The 20522-nt window shown below is 43.8% G+C and overlaps 1 protein-coding gene and 1 long non-coding RNA gene across 3 annotated transcripts; one reads left to right on the forward strand and one right to left on the reverse strand.

Moving 5' to 3' along the window:
• Window positions 1-1043: 1043 nt before the first annotated feature.
• On the forward strand, window positions 1044-1594 carry LOC133927981 (uncharacterized). The gene is made up of 2 exons (XM_062374293.1): window positions 1044-1248; window positions 1344-1594. Exons 1-2 carry the CDS (start codon window positions 1044-1046, stop codon window positions 1592-1594), a joined length of 456 nt encoding a protein of 151 aa, XP_062230277.1.
• Window positions 1595-15900: 14306 nt separating this feature from the next.
• Window positions 15901-17623, reverse strand: LOC133929724 (uncharacterized). Of its 2 annotated transcripts, XR_009911641.1 has the most exons (4): window positions 17349-17623; window positions 17002-17232; window positions 16261-16488; window positions 15901-16080 (listed from the first exon to the last, which is right to left on the reverse strand). It is a non-coding gene; the product is annotated as an uncharacterized LOC133929724 (long non-coding RNA). The 2 variants fall into 2 exon arrangements; XR_009911640.1 differs by lacking the exon at window positions 17349-17623 and having other exon boundaries at window positions 17002-17335.
• Between the last annotated feature and the right edge of the window lie 2899 nt (window positions 17624-20522).

The raw sequence follows: 20522 nt of genomic DNA on the forward strand, positions 1-20522 counted from the left end.
TGTGGTCCTTGCCTCCTTCAGGCACTGCGTTGCAGACTGCGTACTCGCCAGCTGATGCGGGCCGTCTGACCCCTGTGGATATACTTTAAGTGTCTATCGAAAACAATTTTTTAATACATCAAATATTATGTTTAAAATTTATATATTAATTAATGTTTTGACCTTAGACCACTAAAATCTCAGGACCAGCATGTCGATTAGCCAAAAAGGACGAAGGTTGTTGATTTGAAATCTTTGTGGAATGAGCCAAAAAGATGCTACTGATTAAGGAACTATTTGTACTATATCATTTGTTTTTATGGAGCTTTAGTTTTTGAATAATTCTTTGGCAGCTCTGTACAACCAATTAAAAAATCTTGCAACCGCCACTGGTGACACACTGTTTTCATAGAAACTGAAGCACAAGGACAAACGACAATGTGCACTTCTCCTATCCAGTCTCCACTATATATAATCCTAACTCAGCCCAATCTCTTAAACAAATTCTGCATCAAACACTTCAAAATCTCTACATATCAGGTCACGTGATAACATTGCTGTCCAAACTAAACAAGATGCTGCTTAACCCAGCTTCAGAGGTGGCAGCGATGGACAGCATCCAGCACCTCATCCTGCACGAGCTTCAGCAGCCTCGCGGCCGTCCAGTGGAGCTGTAGAAGGGAAGTGAGAAGATTTAGGCTAACCCCTGTACTTAGTATTGATAATCTGATAGGTTGGCGTATTTATACAGGAGGCATGTACTGGTGCACAGACGTGTGTATGCTACTGTAGCCAACTAACTTACAATGGAATAGGGGTCGTGCCTGTAGAGTAGGATGGTGTTTCGACCTACTAATAGCATCTCAAGAGATTCTAAAACTTATTCTCTATATCTTTATATAGGGAGCCTTCCAAATAAAATTTCTTTCTTAAATCTCTTTTATCTCCAATAGACTTCCAATATCTCATTCCCTATATATCTTCTACTGTATTACCGACGGATGGACCCTACATGTCATCTCTTTCCTCTTCAGGAGTCAACGGAGCAAGACGTTCGTACCCCTATGCTGGCCACCTCCACCACGCTCCGCTCCCCATCCTTCCTCATGAGCCCCTTTGCGGAGCGAATCCTTTCGTCTCCTATAACTATAATCCATCCATCATATGATATATCCAATGGGATCAAAAGATCAATCGATCAAAAGAGCAAGGAGCAGATCAACGACTCAGTTCCAGGAGTCTTCAACCTCTTCAACAAAGATGGCGATGGTATTGCCCTTGCATCGTTCATGTTCATCAACAAATTGAATTGCGCGCACATGCATGCAATGTGGCAACCGATTGATGAAAGAATTCACCTGCAGGGACGATCACGACTAAGGAGCTCGGGACAGTAATGCGTTCGCTAGGACAGAGCCCCAAGGAGGTGGAGTTGCAAGACATGGTCGAAGAGGTGGACACCAATGGCAGTGGCGCCATTAACTTACAGCAGTTCCTCACCCTCCTCGCCCACAAGATGCGCGACACCGCACCAATGATGAGCTCCACGAAGACAACAAGGACAACGAGGACAACAAGGGGTGGGAGCGTGGGCCTAGTAGGATTGGGAGTCTGAAAGGGGTTCCCTACTTTTAGCTAAGATGGGGATATGTTTAGGGGATTGGTAAGAATAGGAACTTTGTTTGGGGAGTTGTTGGAGGGTTTTTTTAGTCAAAATCTCTAAATTTACCTATAGGGAACAAAATAGGGTGTCTTTTGGAGATTCTCTAACTAACCAACTAACTGAACATGCACATGCACATGCACATTAGTCGCTAATACCCTGCTGCAATGTCACAGTCAGTTATGTGGAGATTGGTCCAGAATTCTTGAAAGGCTGCCGTAGGAAGACCCTTGGTCATGATGTCGGCAAATTGCTAGCTTGTGCGAACATGGAGAACGCGAAAATGCCCAAGATAGACCTTCTCACGAATGAAGTGGATATCCAGCACAATGTGCTTCATGCAACGATGATGTATAGGATTAGATGTCATGTACACCGCTAATACATTGTGGCAATAGACCAAAATTGCCTTGTCGATGGTGTAGTTGAGCTCGCCCAATAGTTGACGTAGCCAGCAACATTGAGCAACGACGTTTGGGACTGCCCGATATTCCGCCTTCGCACTAGAATGGGATATTGTGGGTTGATGCTTCGAGGACCATGAAATCAGTGAGTCACCGAGGAATACACACTAGCCAAATGTGGATCATCATGTCGGGGTAGCCCGCCCAATTGGCAACGGACTAGGTAAGGAGATGGAGGGAAGCCGAGCCAGTGATGTGAAGGCTGTACGTCGTCGTCCCTCGGATGGAACGCAAGATGCATTTGACAAGTGCAAAATGACAATCGCGGGGGTCATGCATACGGAGGCAGACTTGTTGAACCACATATGCGATGTCCAGTCGAGTCATGGTGAGGTATTGTAGGGCACCCACAATGTTGAGATAGGCCAATGGATCAGTGAGCTTGGTGCCTAAGTCAGAGGAGACATTCGGCTCGTGTCGACAGGTATTGTGGCAGGCATGCAATTTGTCATGTTCGCATGGTCCAGAAGATCAAGGGCATACTTCTCCTGTGACAAAAAGAAACCCGTTCCAAAGCTGGTGACATTTATGCCAAGGAAGAACTTGAGAAGCCCGAGATCTTTCATGGAAAACACCGCTGGTAGCTAATTGATGACAAGGTGAAGAAGAGTGTTGGATGAAGCCATCAGGAGAATGTCGTCAACGTAGAGGAGGAGGTATGTCGTGGATGAACTGCGCTGTAGCATGAACAGCGAGGAGTCAGAGACAGTCATGGTGAAGCTAAGGGTGTGGATGAAGCTCAAGAACCGAGCGTACCATGCCCGTGGCGCCTGCTTCTAGCCATAGAGTTACTTGGAAAGCAAGCACACGTGTTTCGCCCTATCGGAGTCGATGAAACCTGCCGATTGCTGATAGTCACTACGTGAAAAAAGGATATGGGTAATGAGTGATAACCCTTATAGGTGACGGATCCTGTACCCGTCACCCCGAACGTGTCACTGATGAGTCCTTATGGGTGACAGGTACAAACCCGTCACCAATTTGATCATAGATGACATGTCACAATTTGACCTATCACCAATGAATATCATAGGTGATGGGTCACCTATAACTGAACATAAGTGACGGGTAGTGACCCGTCACTTATGACTGTTGACCATGTTTCACGTTTTTTAGACACAAAAAAGTAAAAAAAAAATCACCCGAGAGGCACCCTAATACAAGGCCCATCGCATATGTCCAATCTACATTATTTTCAAACATATTTTGGTCTTTACATTTCGTGGGACTCGAACCCGCTCCCAACCTCGCGCGCGACTCCCTTACCACCTCGGCTATCACGTGCTTATGATAGAAATGGGTTATATTGTCCTTTTAACCTTCGTTATTGAAGATAATAGGTAACGGGTCATAACTGTGACCCGTCACTTATGCAAGTCATAGGTGACGGGTCATAGTCGTGATCCGTCACCCATGATGTTTTCCCGAATATTGAACCAGAGCGCTTTTAGTAAAAAGGGTATAACTTTTGCATACGAACTCCAATTTAGATTTTTTTTACTCTACGGACATCTACAGAAAAAGTTACATCCGTTTCTTCCCAACTTTGTTGGTCTTGGAGAATCTTTTAGGCCAAAAATGGCTTAGATGATTGACTTCTCGCCCCCGTAAGTTTCTACACCATTTTAGAACACATGTTTGTGTCCATAGCCGCCAACCCTTAAATAAAACTTAAGCAAAATTGTACACTAATTCCTATTCTAGTGCCACTGAGGTGAGAAAAAATAAGAGAAAAATAAAAGAAAAATAAAAAATTTTAGTCTACTATACATATATATGAGTATATGTACATGCACTTTTGCATAGAGAAAAATGTTGTGTAGATATATATGTTGTATATATGTATCTACATAAACCTAAGTATATGTATATGAATACCTAGGGGTATATATATATACACAATACATGAAATGATAGCTCTATGTATTGATCAAGTCATTGGTAACGGGTTTAGTTGTGACCCGTCACTGATGACTAGCTAGGATGACCTGTCACTGATGAGTTAGTCATTGGTGACAGGTCAAATTGTGACTCGTCATCAATGACTAGCTAGGATGATCCATCACTTATGAGTCGTAATAGGTAACGGGTGACAACTACGACCCATCATCAATAACTGGCTAGGATGACCCGTCACTTATGAGTTGTGACAGGTGACGGGTCATAACTATGACCCGTCACTTTTATCATTAATGACAGGTTATATTATGACCCATTACTCATTTCGTGTCTCGTTTATTTGTTTTTCACGTAGTGAGCACACTTGCTCGTTGAGAACACCGTGGAAGAACGTATTGGACACATCCAACTGGTGGACTGGCCAATGCCACGAGGCAGAAAGAGTGAGCACTGCGCGGATGGTAGCTGGCATTACCACCGGCGAGAAGGTTTTGTCGAAGTCCAGGCCGAGGCGTTGAGTAAAGCCACGCACCACCCACCTGGTCTTATAGCGGTCGAGAGTGCCATCGGGCTTGGTCTTGTGCCAGAACAACCAACTGCCAGTCACGATGTTAACGCCGTGCATGCGGCCAAGGTACGAGTTGCCATGTGTCGTTAGAGATGAGTGCCCGGTATTCTTCCTGCATAGCAGCAAGCCAATTCGGATCGTGCAGAGCCATGCATACAGAGGCCGGGATGGGAGATATGGGTGTGGAGGTCGATAGGGCATATCGTGGGTTGCGGCAAGTAATCCCAGATCGATTTTGCACGAGTCTGCATCAGGTGAGATGGCGCGTTGGTTGACACTGTTAGGCACTGGGGCTTGATTTGCGGACGTGTGGGTCGTTGGCGTTATCTGCGGCGGCGCGATTAGCTGGGACGTAATTAGCGGCAGGCACGAGACTAGCGCCTGCAGCATGCTGAGCAGTTGGCAATGTGGCTCGATTATCTGGTACGCTATTAGCTGGTGCGCGATTAGTTTCGGCTGTGGTAGGGAGCGATTTGCAGCTACGGCAGGTGCGGCGAACTGAACAATGTGCAACGGCTCATGCTGCAGTTCCTGAGATGAGGCGTGAGTCTCACCAGAAGAAGGAAAGCCCACAGATCGGAACGGAAACACATTTTCATCAAAGTAGACATGGCGGGAAAGAATGACGCGACGTGATTCTGGGTCATAGCAACGGTATCCACGATGATCATCCGGATAGCCGAGAAATACACAGGCCGTCGAGCGAGGGGCAAGTTCATCACGGGCTATGGCAGATATATTTGGGTAGCACAAACATCCAAATACGCGGAGGTGAGCGTAGCGGGGTGGTGTACCAAACAAATTCTCGTAGGGAGTGTGGAGATTGTGGTTTGCATGGACGACAGTTAAGGAGGTACGTGACCGTGGACAGCGTTTCAACCCAAAAAGCCGACGGGAGGACAGTGTGAAAAAGAAGAGAATGCATGCTGTCATTAAGTTCACAAAAGATGGCCTTATCATTTTGTTGGGAAGTGTATGGACAGAAAAGGCAAAAGATGATGCCATAGCGAGAAAAAAATGTGCGAGCCACATTGTTATCAAACTTACAACGGTTGTCCGATTGGAAAGACAATATGGGGCGACTGAATTGGGTGTGAACGTACGCATGAAAGGAGAAAGGCAAAGGATGATGCCATAGCCAGAAAAAATGTGCGAGTCACATTGTTATCAAGCTCACAACTGTTGTCCGATTGGAAAGACAATATATGGGGCGACCGAATTGGGTGCAAACGTATGCATGAAAGGAAAATAGGAATCGCCAAAACCTCATTTTTCCGTGGTAAGGAAATGTCGAAGCGAAATAGGAAAAATCATCAAGGATAACAAGGTAGTATTGAAAACCCGAGATGCTTAAAATGGGAGATGTCAATTGAAAGGGTAATGTAGTACATGTGGTAGATGAACTAAAAGGATGTCGAGTGTGCTTGCTCAAGCGACAGGCATGGCAGGAATGAGCTTCCGATTTATTACATGCAAATGGAAATGAACGTAAAATGTGAGCTAAAAATTCACGGCTGGGATGTCCAAGAAGTAGATGCCACATGCCAACGGAGGTGGAGGCATGGAGACTCGGTGGTGTCGCGGATGAACCAGGTGGCAGGAGTGGATAGAGATCGTCATGGCTATCACATCGGAGAATCACCGCCTGTGTCCGAAGATCCTAAATAGAGAAGCTAAGCGAGTCAAATTTGACGGAGACAGGGTTATCATGAGTAAGAGCACGCATAGATATAAGATTTTTTTATTAGTTTTGGGGGAAAAGGAACATTAGAAAGATGTAAAGGGGAAGAGGCAGCGGGGAATAAGGATGTGGTGTCGGTGTGTGTGATCGTCATGGATGCACCATTACCGACAATAATGTGAGAAGGAATGGAGGAGGCTAGAACAAAAGAGAGATTATCAGGATCTTGCCCCATGTGAGACGTGGCGCTTGTGTCCAAGAACCATGCCATGCTGCCGTAGGGGGGAGAGTGTAGGGACATGTTGGAGAGGGCATTTGTCGAAGATTTGTTCCTGATAATGTCCATAATTAACTAGGGTACCTTCGAGATCAGAGATTGAACACGAATCGAGACACACAATGTGGATAGGTTCGGGCCTCCGGAAGGAGTAATACCCTATGTCCTGTTTGGATTTTCTTGCAGTATATTGATCAACTCGAGTGCAAGCAATGTGGCTAGACCTATTATAGAGTAGATCGGATCTAGGCTAATCTAGGGTTGAATTTGCCGAGTATCTCCTATGCTAGGGTCTTGGAGTTCGCGTTGAGATGTGTATGTCTTGATCTGGCTAGAGTTTTTTTCCACCTGGGAGTCTAGGTTCCCAGCTTATATAGGGCTAATATGCCACCTCCTATCCAATTGTAGTCGATAGGGAGTCCTTCATCTTGTCTACCATGACAAAACAGATGAATCTGATTTGGATACTAGTCGTTCTCGAGTTGGGCAACCAATAGACCTTTCTAGTATACATCTTTTAGACTTCTGGGTGTATCAGGTATCGCAAATTCAGTTTTGTAGTATCCGAAGTTGTTATACATGTGCACGGTATACCCTATCCATATACAGTGTACTCCTTATGCGTATATACCCCATAGTTAGATGTTTGACAGTAGCCCACTAACTCTGCTCAGTAGGAAAGGTTTCTACAAGTGCCCACTCGAGAACTGTCAAGTCTAAGCCTGGTCGAGTAAGGTGGAGTAAGCTTGCAGTCGAAAGAATTGAGCACAAATGGATCATGTTCCGAGTATCGAGTGGAAACACAATTGGGTTGAGCGCCCTGCTGTTAACAACACTCGAGATTCAAAAAGAGGACTAAAAACTTGACTAATTGACCCCTGGCTCGAGTAGAGTTAAAAAACCTTCAAAATTTTAACCGTTGGGTATAGGAGCTGTTAATGCACGCAGACAGGTGTGCAAAGATTCACACAATGCCATTGTCCCGCCTTTCACATTGATTGAGGTAACATAGAGACAGGGGTGGTTACCAAAAAGGCGATAAATTTTGGGTTATTTATCTGAACTAACCTAGACTGTAGCAATTCTTCTTCACTCTTTCCCTTGACCTTGTCACATGAACTTTCATCTTTCTCCACCCAAATACCTGCTGCCGCCAGAAGACTTGGACTCATGGATTTTGGTTTCCTTGCGAAGACCTCCGCTCCTTCTTTGCCATAGAAAAAGCCCGACACGAAGACCTCCAACACCTCCCCTGAGCAGATAGACGAGATGAAGCACCTGACTAAAGTTTGGGCGATTTTGTTGATGCAAGAATAAAGGCTAAAGGAGCTTGAAGTTGAAGGGATAGTGCCTCATCACGATTTGGTCGACTGGATGTCTACTTCTAGTGAGGAATTCCCATCTTGTCGATTCAACTACGATATCGTGGTTTTTGAATCCTTCTTCCGATGTGGATTCAATGTTCCCCATTCTAAGTTTCTTCTCAATGTACTAGATTGGTACCAAATCGACCTCCACCACTTAAATCCAAACTCCATCACTATGCTTAGTGTATTTGTTCATCGTTGCAAAGCCTTCCTTGCATTGAGTTGAGTCTGAATTTGTTCTAGTATTTTTATCATCTAAAGAGAAACAAGGAGAACAAGTGTGTTAGAGGTTGTGGTTTCCAGTTGCAAACTGGAATGAAAAACTCATATATCCCAGTTGCTTTAATCTCCTCCTAGCAAAAGGATTGGAGAAAACACTGGTTTTATATCTCCAACCTCGACCCAGTCCACTCCCCCTTAGTCTATAGAGGCCTCTTTACCCTACAAAATCTATCCTGGACAAAGAAGCACTACGAATCCAACCACACCGCCTACTAAGTCACAACGATTGGTGAACTTAGGGGAAGTGGCTTAACCGAGTAGCACATGGCCAAAGACTGCATTAGTCAAAGGCTAAGCCCCTTGAAAGCGTGGGATCACTTTGCTTGGGAATATGCTGGAGACAGCGACAACTCCAAGGACGCAGTTGGAGGTAAGATTTATATAGCAATTTGCTATTTCTGTTAACGCATTCAAGCTCTTTCGAGTGACTTTTTCTTGTTATAGCTCTGTCTCCTCCAGATATTGCTGCTCGATTGAGCAAACTCTTCTCTGAAGAAGCACAAGAATGCTCTATGTAGCCCTACTCCCTTGCAAATCCTCGACCAGAGGTGGAGATTTCTCAAGTAAGAGAGCCGTGCTGATTACTACTTATTCCACTTGATTTGACTTCTTGATTCTAGGCCCCAGTCTTTCATCAAGAGCACATCCTCATAACTAAGGTCCTTGACCTTGATGACACTTCCTCTTCTGGAACTGGTGACAAGGGGAAAACACTATTTGATCGAGGGACCGCAGGGTCTCTTCGATCCAAGATATTGTCTCCACTATATGATCTAGTTCCCCTCAAGTGCTCGCAGAAAAGAAACCAACTGATACTATCATCAAGTTGTCAGGTGATTATTTACTCACTACTCAGGCTATCGTGCACTTGCATACTAACGCTTGGTTTGTATGGGTGGCCTTTCTACAGGAGGTAGCTGGTGCCACTCCTCGATTGCCTCCTCGAGTAACCAACACATCTGATGACTCAGTAAGAAAGGTAGCCTTTTTCGAGTTGCCCCCCTCACATTGGTCATTTTTCTAAGCATTGCCTCGGTGAATCCAGAATGATGATGAATCATTGTGGGCTGGTTTCTTGCATGCAGTGATAGCCTTGGCTTCATTTGTCCCCTAGATGGCCCCTCCAACACTATCGATACCAGCTACCAGTATGATGAGGAAGAAAGTTGCCATCAAAAGGCAGAAGTTAAGTGTTTTCGCCCACATCCCAGTCACCCCAAGGTTAGATTTGACTATTTGTCTTGGTTTGCGGTCTTCCTTCTTGTTTCTTAGCCAGTCAATGGCAGGTTGCTAGGCCTAGAGAAGTCCAAGGAGAAGGAAATGAGCGATCCAGCTAGCCAGCCAGTTCTAGCTTCTTTTGAAAAGCACCACTTCCACCTCTTCAAGTAGAGCAAACTTCAGCAAATGCACCAAAGGAAAGCTCAGAGCTAACTGCAAGCACAATGCTTGGACCAACTATTGATCCTTAGGCAGTGATAGAGGCTCACATATCAGCTGCCAAGGCTCAATATATGGCAATTGACCATGTTATTCATCAAAGAGCCCTCGAAGATAAGGATAAGGAGCTAGCCGTTCACCGTGAGAGGATTAAAGGTCACTTTTACTCGCAGATCACTAGTATGTGACTCGAGCATTGGGAAACTAATGATAATTGCCTTTGTTTACTTTCTCTGAACTCAAAGCTAACCTGAAGATCCAACTCCAAGCCATTGCTGAGTCAATAAAGGTCCACATGAAGGATGATAATCAGCGAGGAGAACTCAGGGTGCCTTGAAGGAAGCAGAAGCTGAGCGAGATGCAAAGGCTGATGCTCTGAAGAAAGTAGAAAATGGTTGGGACACCATTGTTGCTGACCGGTACATTGCAGTTTTAGCACTTCAAAAGGTGAGAGAATAGACCCTCGAACGCATGAACCAGTCGGCCTCCATAAGTACCAAGATAATGCTTGGTCTCCTCAAGAGGTACAACCCCAACCTCGACACATCAGTAGTGACGAAGGGGTTCAGGTGTTCAACAGAAGAAGCAGCAGACATTATTTAGAGTATCAAGTCTTAGATCCCTAGCTTCGTTGAGTCCTTAGCACTTAGCCTGCCTGACAACGAGAGTGAGTGTAGCCCTTCTAATTGACTTGACTCGAAACATTTTAAACTTGTTCCATGACTTGGGGAGGTCTATATACATTACTGACATTTTGCCTACCTATTGTGCTACTGCCTGCTATTTCCTTATCGATGAAATAGAGTTAGCACAAGTAGATGCAAATAATGATTAGTAAATGTTGTAACCATCCTCACGTTTAGTTGACCGAATATTCAATAACATCTGAAAACTCAACTAGATCGATGATTAGATGCATTGGCTTTTGAGTAACCACTCGAAGCAACCATAATAATGAGAAAAAGACTAGTATAAAACTAGAAACAAGAATAACATGATAATCATTTGCAAATTTTCCCCGGCTTGTGCTTTGACCCGCGCGCAAACATGAATTCGACAAAGACACACATAGAATCAACTAGAACTACAGAACCTTATTAGCCATTAGGCGTGAGATGTGTGGCAATCTCTTGTGCCGTTATGCCTTATTAGGTATAGTTGTCTGCCATCAACTCAACACATGCTCTGCTGGTTCTATCAAATGCAGTCAACACAATGCCAGATAAACTTTTACAAAAAGTACATTCTTATTGAATAAATATAGTATTACTATGTAGCCCCTGATTCTCCAATCTAGGAGGAAAACATACTCGATCGAACAGTAAGAAAGAACATACATGTACCATCAAAAATATACGATGTAGCCCTCGACTCTCTACTCGATTGGATCGAGTCGAGAGTAAAGCCGTAGCATAGAAAGTATGAGATGCAGCCCCCGACTATGTTTGATGTGATAATCAAAATAGAGAGTAGAGCTGTAGTAACATAAGATACCTGATGTGGCCCAGATTCTTCGCTCAATAACTAAGTTCGAGTAGAAAATGGAGCATAAGCACTATCATCTAGTAATGTAACTATCGGCTCTCTGGCTAATGTGATAGTTAAATAGAGAGTGAAGTATAAGGAGAAAAATACATGATATAGCCCCTGACTCTCTACCTGATGATCGGATTGAGTAGAGAGTAGAGCATAAGCATAACTCATTCTTCTCGACCACATGCTCGAGGGTATAAGCTCCCAGGCATACGACATCAATTATGTTATGGTCATCGAGTGTAAATCGAATAGTTGGGTAGGTGAGCATTAAAAACCCACTTCCGGTCATGCTCATTTTCACTGCAACCTTTGATCTTAACGTGTCATAATGACACCACACCCCTCCTTGCAGAGATTAGACAAGTTATAATGTTTTAGCAATGCCTCGTCTTCTACTCAAAGCACCATGCAACTGAGGCGGCCTCATCATCACGCCCGACGTTATCAGATCTTGATGACGCCATGTCCGCAACATGACCCATTTCCACAGCTATAAATAGGTACATCCGGGGTTGTCTATTTTCATCCCATCTCCTTCCTTTCTCCCTACCCTTTGCCCAGTAGAAACTCGTAGAACTTGAAATAGTGGCTTCCATTGCATCATCATCTCCCGAGCCATGTTAAAAAATAGGAGGAGTAGGACCTCTAGCCCCAAGGCCTCTTACAATGGTTCCATCTGGTGTCATCATTGTTTCCTCCAACGAGGAGGAATCGATCGGAACACCTAAGAGGAGAAGGAATGGAATGTCCATCAGAAATCATGGACCCTTCACCTGCCACATTCGGCATTTCCTCGATGCTGACGCTATGGAACGAGCGGCACAAGAGTCGGCGATGCGAGCCGCACAGGAGGGAAATAAAGATGGTGGTGATCTTGATGAGATCATCGACCAGGTTTCCAATGAGGTCTTCGACGATGGAGCCCTGGAGGCTCCAGTGGTGAAGAAAGTGTAGTCATCTTCTCCGTCGATAACTGATAGATCGCCTTCGCACCCCATAGAGCCAGCCAACTTCGTTTGCTCCAGTTAGTAGCTCCAACAAGGTGTTCGTCTCGACCACCTTCCCTGGCCCTTACGCTGGTCGATGGTCGATCCCAGAGATGATCAGCTGCCACTCCACTGAGGAATGGAAAATATTCTTCGACTCGTTTGAGGGCAAGTAGGGGTCCACATACTTCTAAACTCTTGGAGGTGGTGGACCTTCACTCTTTGCAGGAGCTAGGTGAATCCTTTCTGTTAACAATATGCAATAAGATAGTACTTAGGTATCACATCCCAAAATGTTAATCACATAATTAAGCATGCATAATCATCATGGAAATTGTTTCTATGTGTTTATTTATTAAATTAAGTTTCAAACATTTTTAAAAAGTACTTAGGAGATGGTCTAGAGCTCTTTAGGAAAGCCCTAAATACTTTGGAGAAGAAGAAGAATAGGAAAAGGAAGAAATGGAAAAAGACCGTTTCCGTGGTCTGACTGAGATCCCAGTGGTCTGACTGCCAAGGGCAGCTACGTGGGCTTTCCACAGTCCGACCAGGAGCTTTCGCAGTCTGACTGCCATAACTCAACTCCACTTAAGTGAGTCGATCACTCTCTCTCACTCTCTCTTTTATCTTTTCTCTCTCACTCCATCTCCCTCACCCAAACCTTAGAGAGAGAAGGAGAGGATGACCCTGACGACCAAAGATTGACGGTAGGGACTTCCTCGAGCTTCTCAAAGGCTTCCCTGAGTTCTTCCCCCTCTTCTCTATCGTCGGTGACGCTTTTCCCTAGGCTTCTTCATCTTAAGCTTAGCGACCACCTTGAGGCTCGATCCACAAATCGGAGCTTCCTCGAGGTGAACTAATCTGATAGGAAGTTTGCCTTACGCCAAGGTAAACCTTGCCATGCCATTTTTCGTCATTTCCTAGCTCTAGTTGCTCGCTGTTTTGATTTGAATTGAGAAACCCAAGTTAAACCTAGATCTAGATCTCATCCATGGGGTTTCACGTGTTTGGACTGTGCATGTTGTCCGAACAATCATATAAACATTGCCCTAGTCTTGTAGAGTACTTTGGTACTCTTTGTAGTCGAAGGTTTCATTGGAGCTTTTGCCGACACCTCACAAAGTGGCACTAGCAGAGTCTCACGGTTTGACTGCCGCTCATGCTGGTCTAACCACTGGTAAGTTAGTTCAAAACTATAGCAAAACCCAATAGTCAAGAGTCTGACCACCATTAGGGACGGTCTGACCGCCATCGTTCCTTCAGTCTGACCGCCAAGGACCTAAACTCTATGCATGCTACCAGTCTAACCACCACTATACTATCGATCTGACTGCTAGTAGCTTCAAGCAGTCTGCACTTAGTTTGTTTTATCTAAGGTTCAAACCTTTTCTAACCTAGATTGATTAGCGTTCCTTTGCAAATGTTTTCAAAACAAGACGCTTTATTATTGTTTGAGCATGCATCATATGCATACTTTTCCATCGTTCACTTGTTTATGCGATGCATTCTTGATCTGATTAGAGAGTATCGCACCGACGATCCAAGTGGTTGAAGGTGACACGGACCACCAGAGTTCTGTAAGTGCTGCACAGGAAGCGTCAGGCAAACATCAGAGTAGCAAGGCAAGCATCTAAGCATACTCAACCCACTACTTTAGATCAATTATATCTAATATGATAAATTATTCTTTATGTCTGTTTTATGATTAGCGTTCCAGAGTCGGGTGATATGGGTAAAACCTATGTTGATGCATTACCTTAACCTTGATATTAATGTCGATCCTTATCCTTGTGACATGGGTATGATAATGTTCATGTCTAACTTCAAAGGTTAACTGAAATACTTAGCAATGTATAGGTCCTCGGTAGAAGTCGAGTGGTGGTTCAACCATTGCTCATGAGCTTAGGGCTTACTTATGGTTCACAATGATAGAGACATTGGGATGGATGAGTTGTGAGGATGAGGTGACATGTGGATGGTGCTAGGGGTAGGTCGGAAGACGAACCTAGATGCTATAGACCGCTTGCATCGTTTAAGCACCGACCGTTGTTGCAGTTGGCTCTAGCACTTACCGTACTAACCACATGTCAATTTAATGGTAAGATAAGCCGATTATCATACACCATGCTGACGCTTGCCTTGTGGCCCTATGATGCGTAAGAGAAAAAATCGCGGTGTTGGGTAGCCGGAGGTGTCCAGAACACGATCGCAGTAACCCCAGTGCCATAGGGGCATGTGCAAGTGGGTAGTTCCGGGTATGAGAAAGGTTGACATGAATACCCTCTTGTGTGGGCCTGTGTGGTCACGCAAGCCGAAAAGTCCTCAACTTGTGTGGATAAAGATGTACCCCCTGCATGGTGTAAGAACAATTCAAATTGCTGCGCTCTCGGTCAAGCATGCTTCTATCCATTTGCAGTAGTCGTAGAGTCATGAATGTGGGATAATGTGGTATGGTATGTTGGGATGTGGTTGAGATGATTCTGTTACGGATATGTTTACGATAGTTCCAGTTACATATAGGTTCATGTTGAGGATTACAGGGTAGAAAGGTGCATGTGGTTTAGAATAGATGCTCACATATTTGTATCAAAACTGCTTTTGCATTTGAACTTTACTTAACCTTATGTCCGATCCTTGCTAACTCATCCGAATGCATAATTCTCGGAGTCGGGTTATTTATATGTACCTAATATGGATTATGTTTTGCGAGTACCTTCGTACTCACGCTGCTCTTTTAGGTGCTACCGACATGGAGGAGGTAGTGTTCTGCTACTTCACACTCGCCATGGTAGGTGGCGAGGATGAGTACTGCAAACTACTTGTGTGATGTTATTTTGGGGTGGAACCTAAGGGCATATGGCTCTACGTATCTTTGTTGTTAATAGATTTTGTCTTCCGCTACATAGTTTCTCTTTTGGCTAGGGGTGATATATTTTATTGTCCCCCTAGCTGTCTCTTTTGTTGTAAATTGTCAGAAATTGTTAATACTTAAAGACTTGTAATATAATTTCATTACTCGCTCATTATTAAGCATTGTTGTGATTATATATGTTGGAAAGTCATGTGTTCCGATCTTGAGCACAAAACACATACCGGGACTACCAGAATGGTATTATGGTTAATCATTACAGTCATGATTATGAAAATGATTAACTTAATGATTAATTAGAATACTATTGGATGGTTCCTCACAGTCAGTCTAATCAGAATGTAATCGACTTACCTTTGATTTACCTTATCTATGAATGAAACTGTCAGAGTTGGTCGATCTAGCACATGATTTTGAGTATCTCACCAATTGGATCAGATAGCCGTATTGATCCAGGTCGAGTTACTTCAACTACACTACAAGGAGAACACCCCTTTAGCAACGGATGTATGCGTTGCTAGACGCCCTATTGTGCGTTGGTACGGGCTATACCAACACATGTAGTATCCGTTGCAGGAGGGGGCGTTGCAAGGGTCTATTGCAACGCATATATATGTGTTGGTAAGAGGTGCAAGTGTTGCAAGCTAGCAACGGTTATATTAATGTTTCACCAACGCATATATATGTTGCTATCTAGAACAAGCACAATACTGTTTAGATAAACAGTATATAGATTTCAGTTATTTTCTGGACTTCAGATTCCTCATGGACTAAGAAAACAATAATAGAAAACAAACCCACATGTCATGAGAGCTCTCAAAAGAATTTTTATTAACAATTTAGTATCATACATTGTACATATATTGATACACTTGTTATCATAGCTCAGGCGACTGAGCTGAAACCATCCACTAAACAATGCATACTTTTTCCCCAAAACAATAAAAAAAACATGGTCGATCTTCAGCTGTCATCAGCCATACAACATATTTAATTTAACAAGATCTGACTTCTTCGGGTACCCATCTGCATCTCTATCTTTTGAACCGTGCATAAAGTGTTGATCAATCATCTGTAAATGCGATTTGCATATTATATGTGAGGAAACAGCGATAAGAATGACATATTGTGCTATAAGTCTGTATATTGTAGATAAGCAGGCAGTTTTTCCATCAAATTTAAAATGAAATATTGTAAAGAATATTTGTACTCTGATAGTCTGATTCAAACATAAATGAAAGAGTTCTCGCACCTGATCATTTCCCTGTATTTTACATTACATAAGGCATCTTCCCAAAGCAGAATGTTACAAGCCATAGCTTTGATCTGTTAAGCATCGGCATTTTTTCATGCAGACCCATCTGAAACTGAAGATCCACCAAAATTACAGTGGTTCCTTATACTTCACTAACATTGGTAGTATGGAAAGGAGAACAACACAATGTCTGAATGTCTCCGGTCCAATGTTCTCGTACTTTAACTGAAAGAAAAAGATAATCTTAGTAATTAGTTGCGATGATCTACACTAGAAATCATTCTCATTTGCAGATTGGAAATTAAAAATTATTATCGCCGAGGTATTTGTGCAAGCATGTCATGTAAAGTGTATGGTACAAAAGACTTTGCTCCATTATCGAGAGAACAATGCCCTTGAACTAGAGCTTCAAGTTTCCTGTGTATATATTGTCAGTAAACGTGAAGGAAATAATGTAACTTTACCATGATAGCTCTAGCAATTAATTAGAATTTTTATGATTTAGAAGGTAAAGAAATAACAGTGCATATGCTGTGCAAGAGTAGGAAACTTGCAAGGCTGGAACCTGAAAGTTTTCAATGAGTTCATACAAATGTAAGATAGACTTTACATAAATAAATTTCCTCCTGAAAGCATATTTCTTAGGTTCAAGATGACACTTTACAGTCTCCAGAGCATGATATTGAAAATATTTAAGAAGCACTGAATGCTAAAGCGGTGTAATTAAAAAATTTGTACCTTAGAGAAGCATTCTATCGAACATGTGGTGGGCAGGTCTTAAATCTCGTCCATCTGTGCTGAGTATTTTCACGAACAGGTTGGTGGTAGGCAGATTATTGTACTAATCAAACAAATCAAGCAGAGGAGGGGAGGAAGGATGTAACATTGAAGAGCATGGGAACAACGTCATGTTGCTATCAGAGTGCGACATAGCAGACGAGGAGGCCATCACGGATGGCTGTCGTCATGCTAGATTGGGTCTCCGCAGGCCACCGCGCAGAAGGCAGAAATTGTGGCAACAAATGTGATTTCTGAAATTCATTCACCAATCCATATGCACATGTAGAGGAGGGGAGGGGTAATACCTCAGGCATGGTCGTGTTCAAAGGCGAGGTGCATGCGTCCGGCAGGCTGGAGGGAATCGCAGGGGGGGCGTTGATTGGAGAAGGGTTGCTACAAGGGAAACGACGGCAACGTCCATCAGATCCTGCCGCCGCTTGCCCTGTGCTCAACGCCGCTAGATCTGAAGGACCTGGCTGTGGGGTAGCGCGGCGCCTACGGGAGGAAGATGGTGTCGCAGATAGGAAGCGAGGGGCGGGCGGCGTGGAGAAGGGTGAATCCCTAATCTATCGACTATCTGCAGGAGGAGTTAACCACAGGCCTTGCGTTCTTGGGCTGGCTGGAAGTTATATTATGCGATGTACAGGTAGCAACGAATCCAAATTCCGTTGTTAGACATCCGTTGCGAGAGAGAGGTTCATGTTGTAGTGCTACTATATAGGGTCCTTCCCACTTAGGTGATAATTTATGGCGCTGAGACTATTTCTGCACCTTTTGTAAAATAAGGTCCCTAGAAGCGAGTGTCCTAGGTTAGACTTTCTGACTTTCATATCTATGCAATGCTTGTTGATACTTAGCCGCTCGAATGGATGCTCGATCACGATACTCCTTGATTACATTGATACCATCCGCTCATGACTGCTCTTGCCCTTCTTTCGAGTAACTTTTCGAGGCGATCCATACTTCAACTTGGTTAGGAGCACTACTTTTGCTCCATAGAATAAGAAGAAAGGAGTTTCATTGGTGGCCCTGTTAGTTGAAGTGCAAACGACTCTTAGTAGCGAGGGAAGTGCTTTCACCCATCGTTTCGAGTAGGCCTTTAGCCTATTGAAAACCTGAGTTTAGATACCTTGCAAGACTATACTATTGGCACGCTCAACCTGACTATTACTTTGAAGGTGATCTACTGAAGCGCAACATGTTTTAATGCCAAATTCTTCACAGAATGCGATAAAGGTCCCGCTTTTGAACTTGCTACCATTGTCTATAATTATCTGATGTGGAATTCAGAATCGAGTAATTATGCTACTCATGAACTTCTTAGCCACTTCTGTGGTTATCTTCTCCATGGGTTCAATCTCAATCCACTTAGTGAAACATGTCAATAGCCACTAATAGGAACTTATAAGTACCTTGGGCCCTTGGGAACGGTCCCAAGATATCCAACCTCCAGACAGAGAAAGGCCAAGAAAGAGAAATTATTTGCACATCTTGGGCTGGTCGAGTGGTCTGTCTTTAGAAAAATTGGTAGTTTTCACACTTTTTAACCAGCTCGAAAGCATCCTGAAGGGCAGTCGACCAATAGAATTCTTGTCGGAATGCTTTTTCAACCAAGGTGCCGTAAGGCGCATGATTACCACACATGCCTCCATGGACATCGAGCAATATTTTATTGCCCTCTTCCTGAGTGATGCACTTCATCAAGATTCTGTTACTCCCCTTTCGGTAGAGCTTGTCATCTACCAAAGCGTATTGCTTAGACTTATGAACAATTTTCTCTGTAGATGCATCATCGTTAGGGACCTCTTGACCTTCAACATAGGCTCGGAATGGGGTCATCCAAGTTGGCTCATGTTCGAGTAGTGCAGCTACCGTGTCTGCAGGTTCTGCCTTGCTGACCTGACTAGACTGTTGGTCGAGTTGGACAACATCTGTTCACTAAACCATCAGGATAGATGGTTTGAGGAGTTTCTCAAAAACACTCCCATGGGCACTGGTGCTCAAGAAGATGCGAGTCTAGCAAGTTCATCTACAGCAGAGTTATCACTCCTTCTGATGTGCGTTACTTGTAGCCCTTTGAACTTTTCCTTAAGCTTTTGCAACTCGTTCAGATAAGCCGTCATGTTGTCGTCTAAGCACTGGTACTCCTTTTGCACTTAGTTTACGGCTACTTGTGCATCTCCTTTTATGAGAAGTCACCTAATTCTAAGTGATGAAGCTATGCAGAGCCCGTTTACCAGTCCTTCGTATCTTGCCACATTGTTGGAAGCTTCAAAATTTAATAGAACAATGTATTAGAGTTCATCGTCCCTTCGAGATTTAAGTACAATGCTAGCCCCCAAGCCCTGAAGCATGACCGATCCATCGAAGAAGAGCATTCGATGGCCCTCAACCACACTTGGGTTTGTTTCTTCAGCACTTGTCTATGGTGATGAATTCCTCTAGTACTCCCAACTTAACGCTTGTTCACGGTGTGTAGTGTACATCAAACTCATTGAGCTCGACCGCCCATTGCACAATTTGTCCAGTAGCCTCCCTATTGTGTATTACATCCTTCAGTGGATTCGTTGTCACAACAGTGACCTTGTGCACCTAGAAATAGTGTGGCTTCTAGGAAGACATCAAGATTGTACTTGCAAGTACCGTACCTTAGCATCGTGCAGGACTTCGCTCATGTAGTAAATAGGTTTCTGTACCTTGGCCTTTTTCTCAGGACATTCCCGCTTGACCACCAGGACTATGCTTACAACTTGTGGGGTTGTTGCAATATACAAAAATAGCTCATCTTTTTTGTTAGGCGATGTTAGAATTAACGAAGATGATAAATACCTTTTTAAATGCTAGAAGACATTTTCCTCTTTCTCTGTTCACTCGAACAGGTCATGTTTCTTCAGTAGCTTGAAGAAATGCATCCCTCTCTTGATGAGGAGCCTATGGCTACTTCAGATACGATCAATGCCACCAAGAATCCTCAAACCATACAAGGTCTAATTATAAGAGCACATGCACGACAATTAGACCACCAGGTGAACTCGTTTCTCGTTGTTCATGCTTCCTTGGATGGATTACTACTAAATTTTTGTGATCTTTTATTGCTTAAGAACATTGAAGAAGCGCCACAACCTTACCCGAACGTCACCCCTCAAAAGCCAAGTCTACTCGGACTCGAGGCTGAGCTCTAGTCATAGCCGTGGTCGTGTCTCACACTACTACAAAAATAGGCTTACTACCGGTTTCTTACGAGACGACAGTGATGGAATATCATTACCGGTTTGTATCATAGACTGGCACTAAAAGTCCATTAAAAAAGAATAGGTAGTGAAAATCCACTATCACTGCCGGCTTTAGCCACGAGTCGGCAGTGATAGTATCACTACCGGTTCGTGTTATGAGTCGGCAATGAAACCTTGACTGTCACTGCCGGCTCTAACCACCAACAGGCAGTGAAACCTTGAGTATCACTGCCGGTAGTGATAGTG

The sequence above is a fragment of the Phragmites australis genome, chromosome 9 (genome assembly GCF_958298935.1).
Source record: "Phragmites australis chromosome 9, lpPhrAust1.1, whole genome shotgun sequence".
In the NCBI taxonomy this organism is placed as follows: domain Eukaryota; kingdom Viridiplantae; phylum Streptophyta; class Magnoliopsida; order Poales; family Poaceae; genus Phragmites; species Phragmites australis.

What these genes read in the sequence shown, in the direction of transcription:
- LOC133927981 (XM_062374293.1), top strand. Translation starts at nt 1,044, where the DNA reads ATGCTGGCCACCTCCACCACGCTCCGCTCCCCATCCTTCCTCATGAGC. An exon ending in CTTCAACAAAGATGGCGATG is followed by an intron (nt 1,249 to 1,343) that starts GTATTGCCCTTG and finishes ATTCACCTGCAG; the next exon opens with GGACGATCACGACTAAGGAG.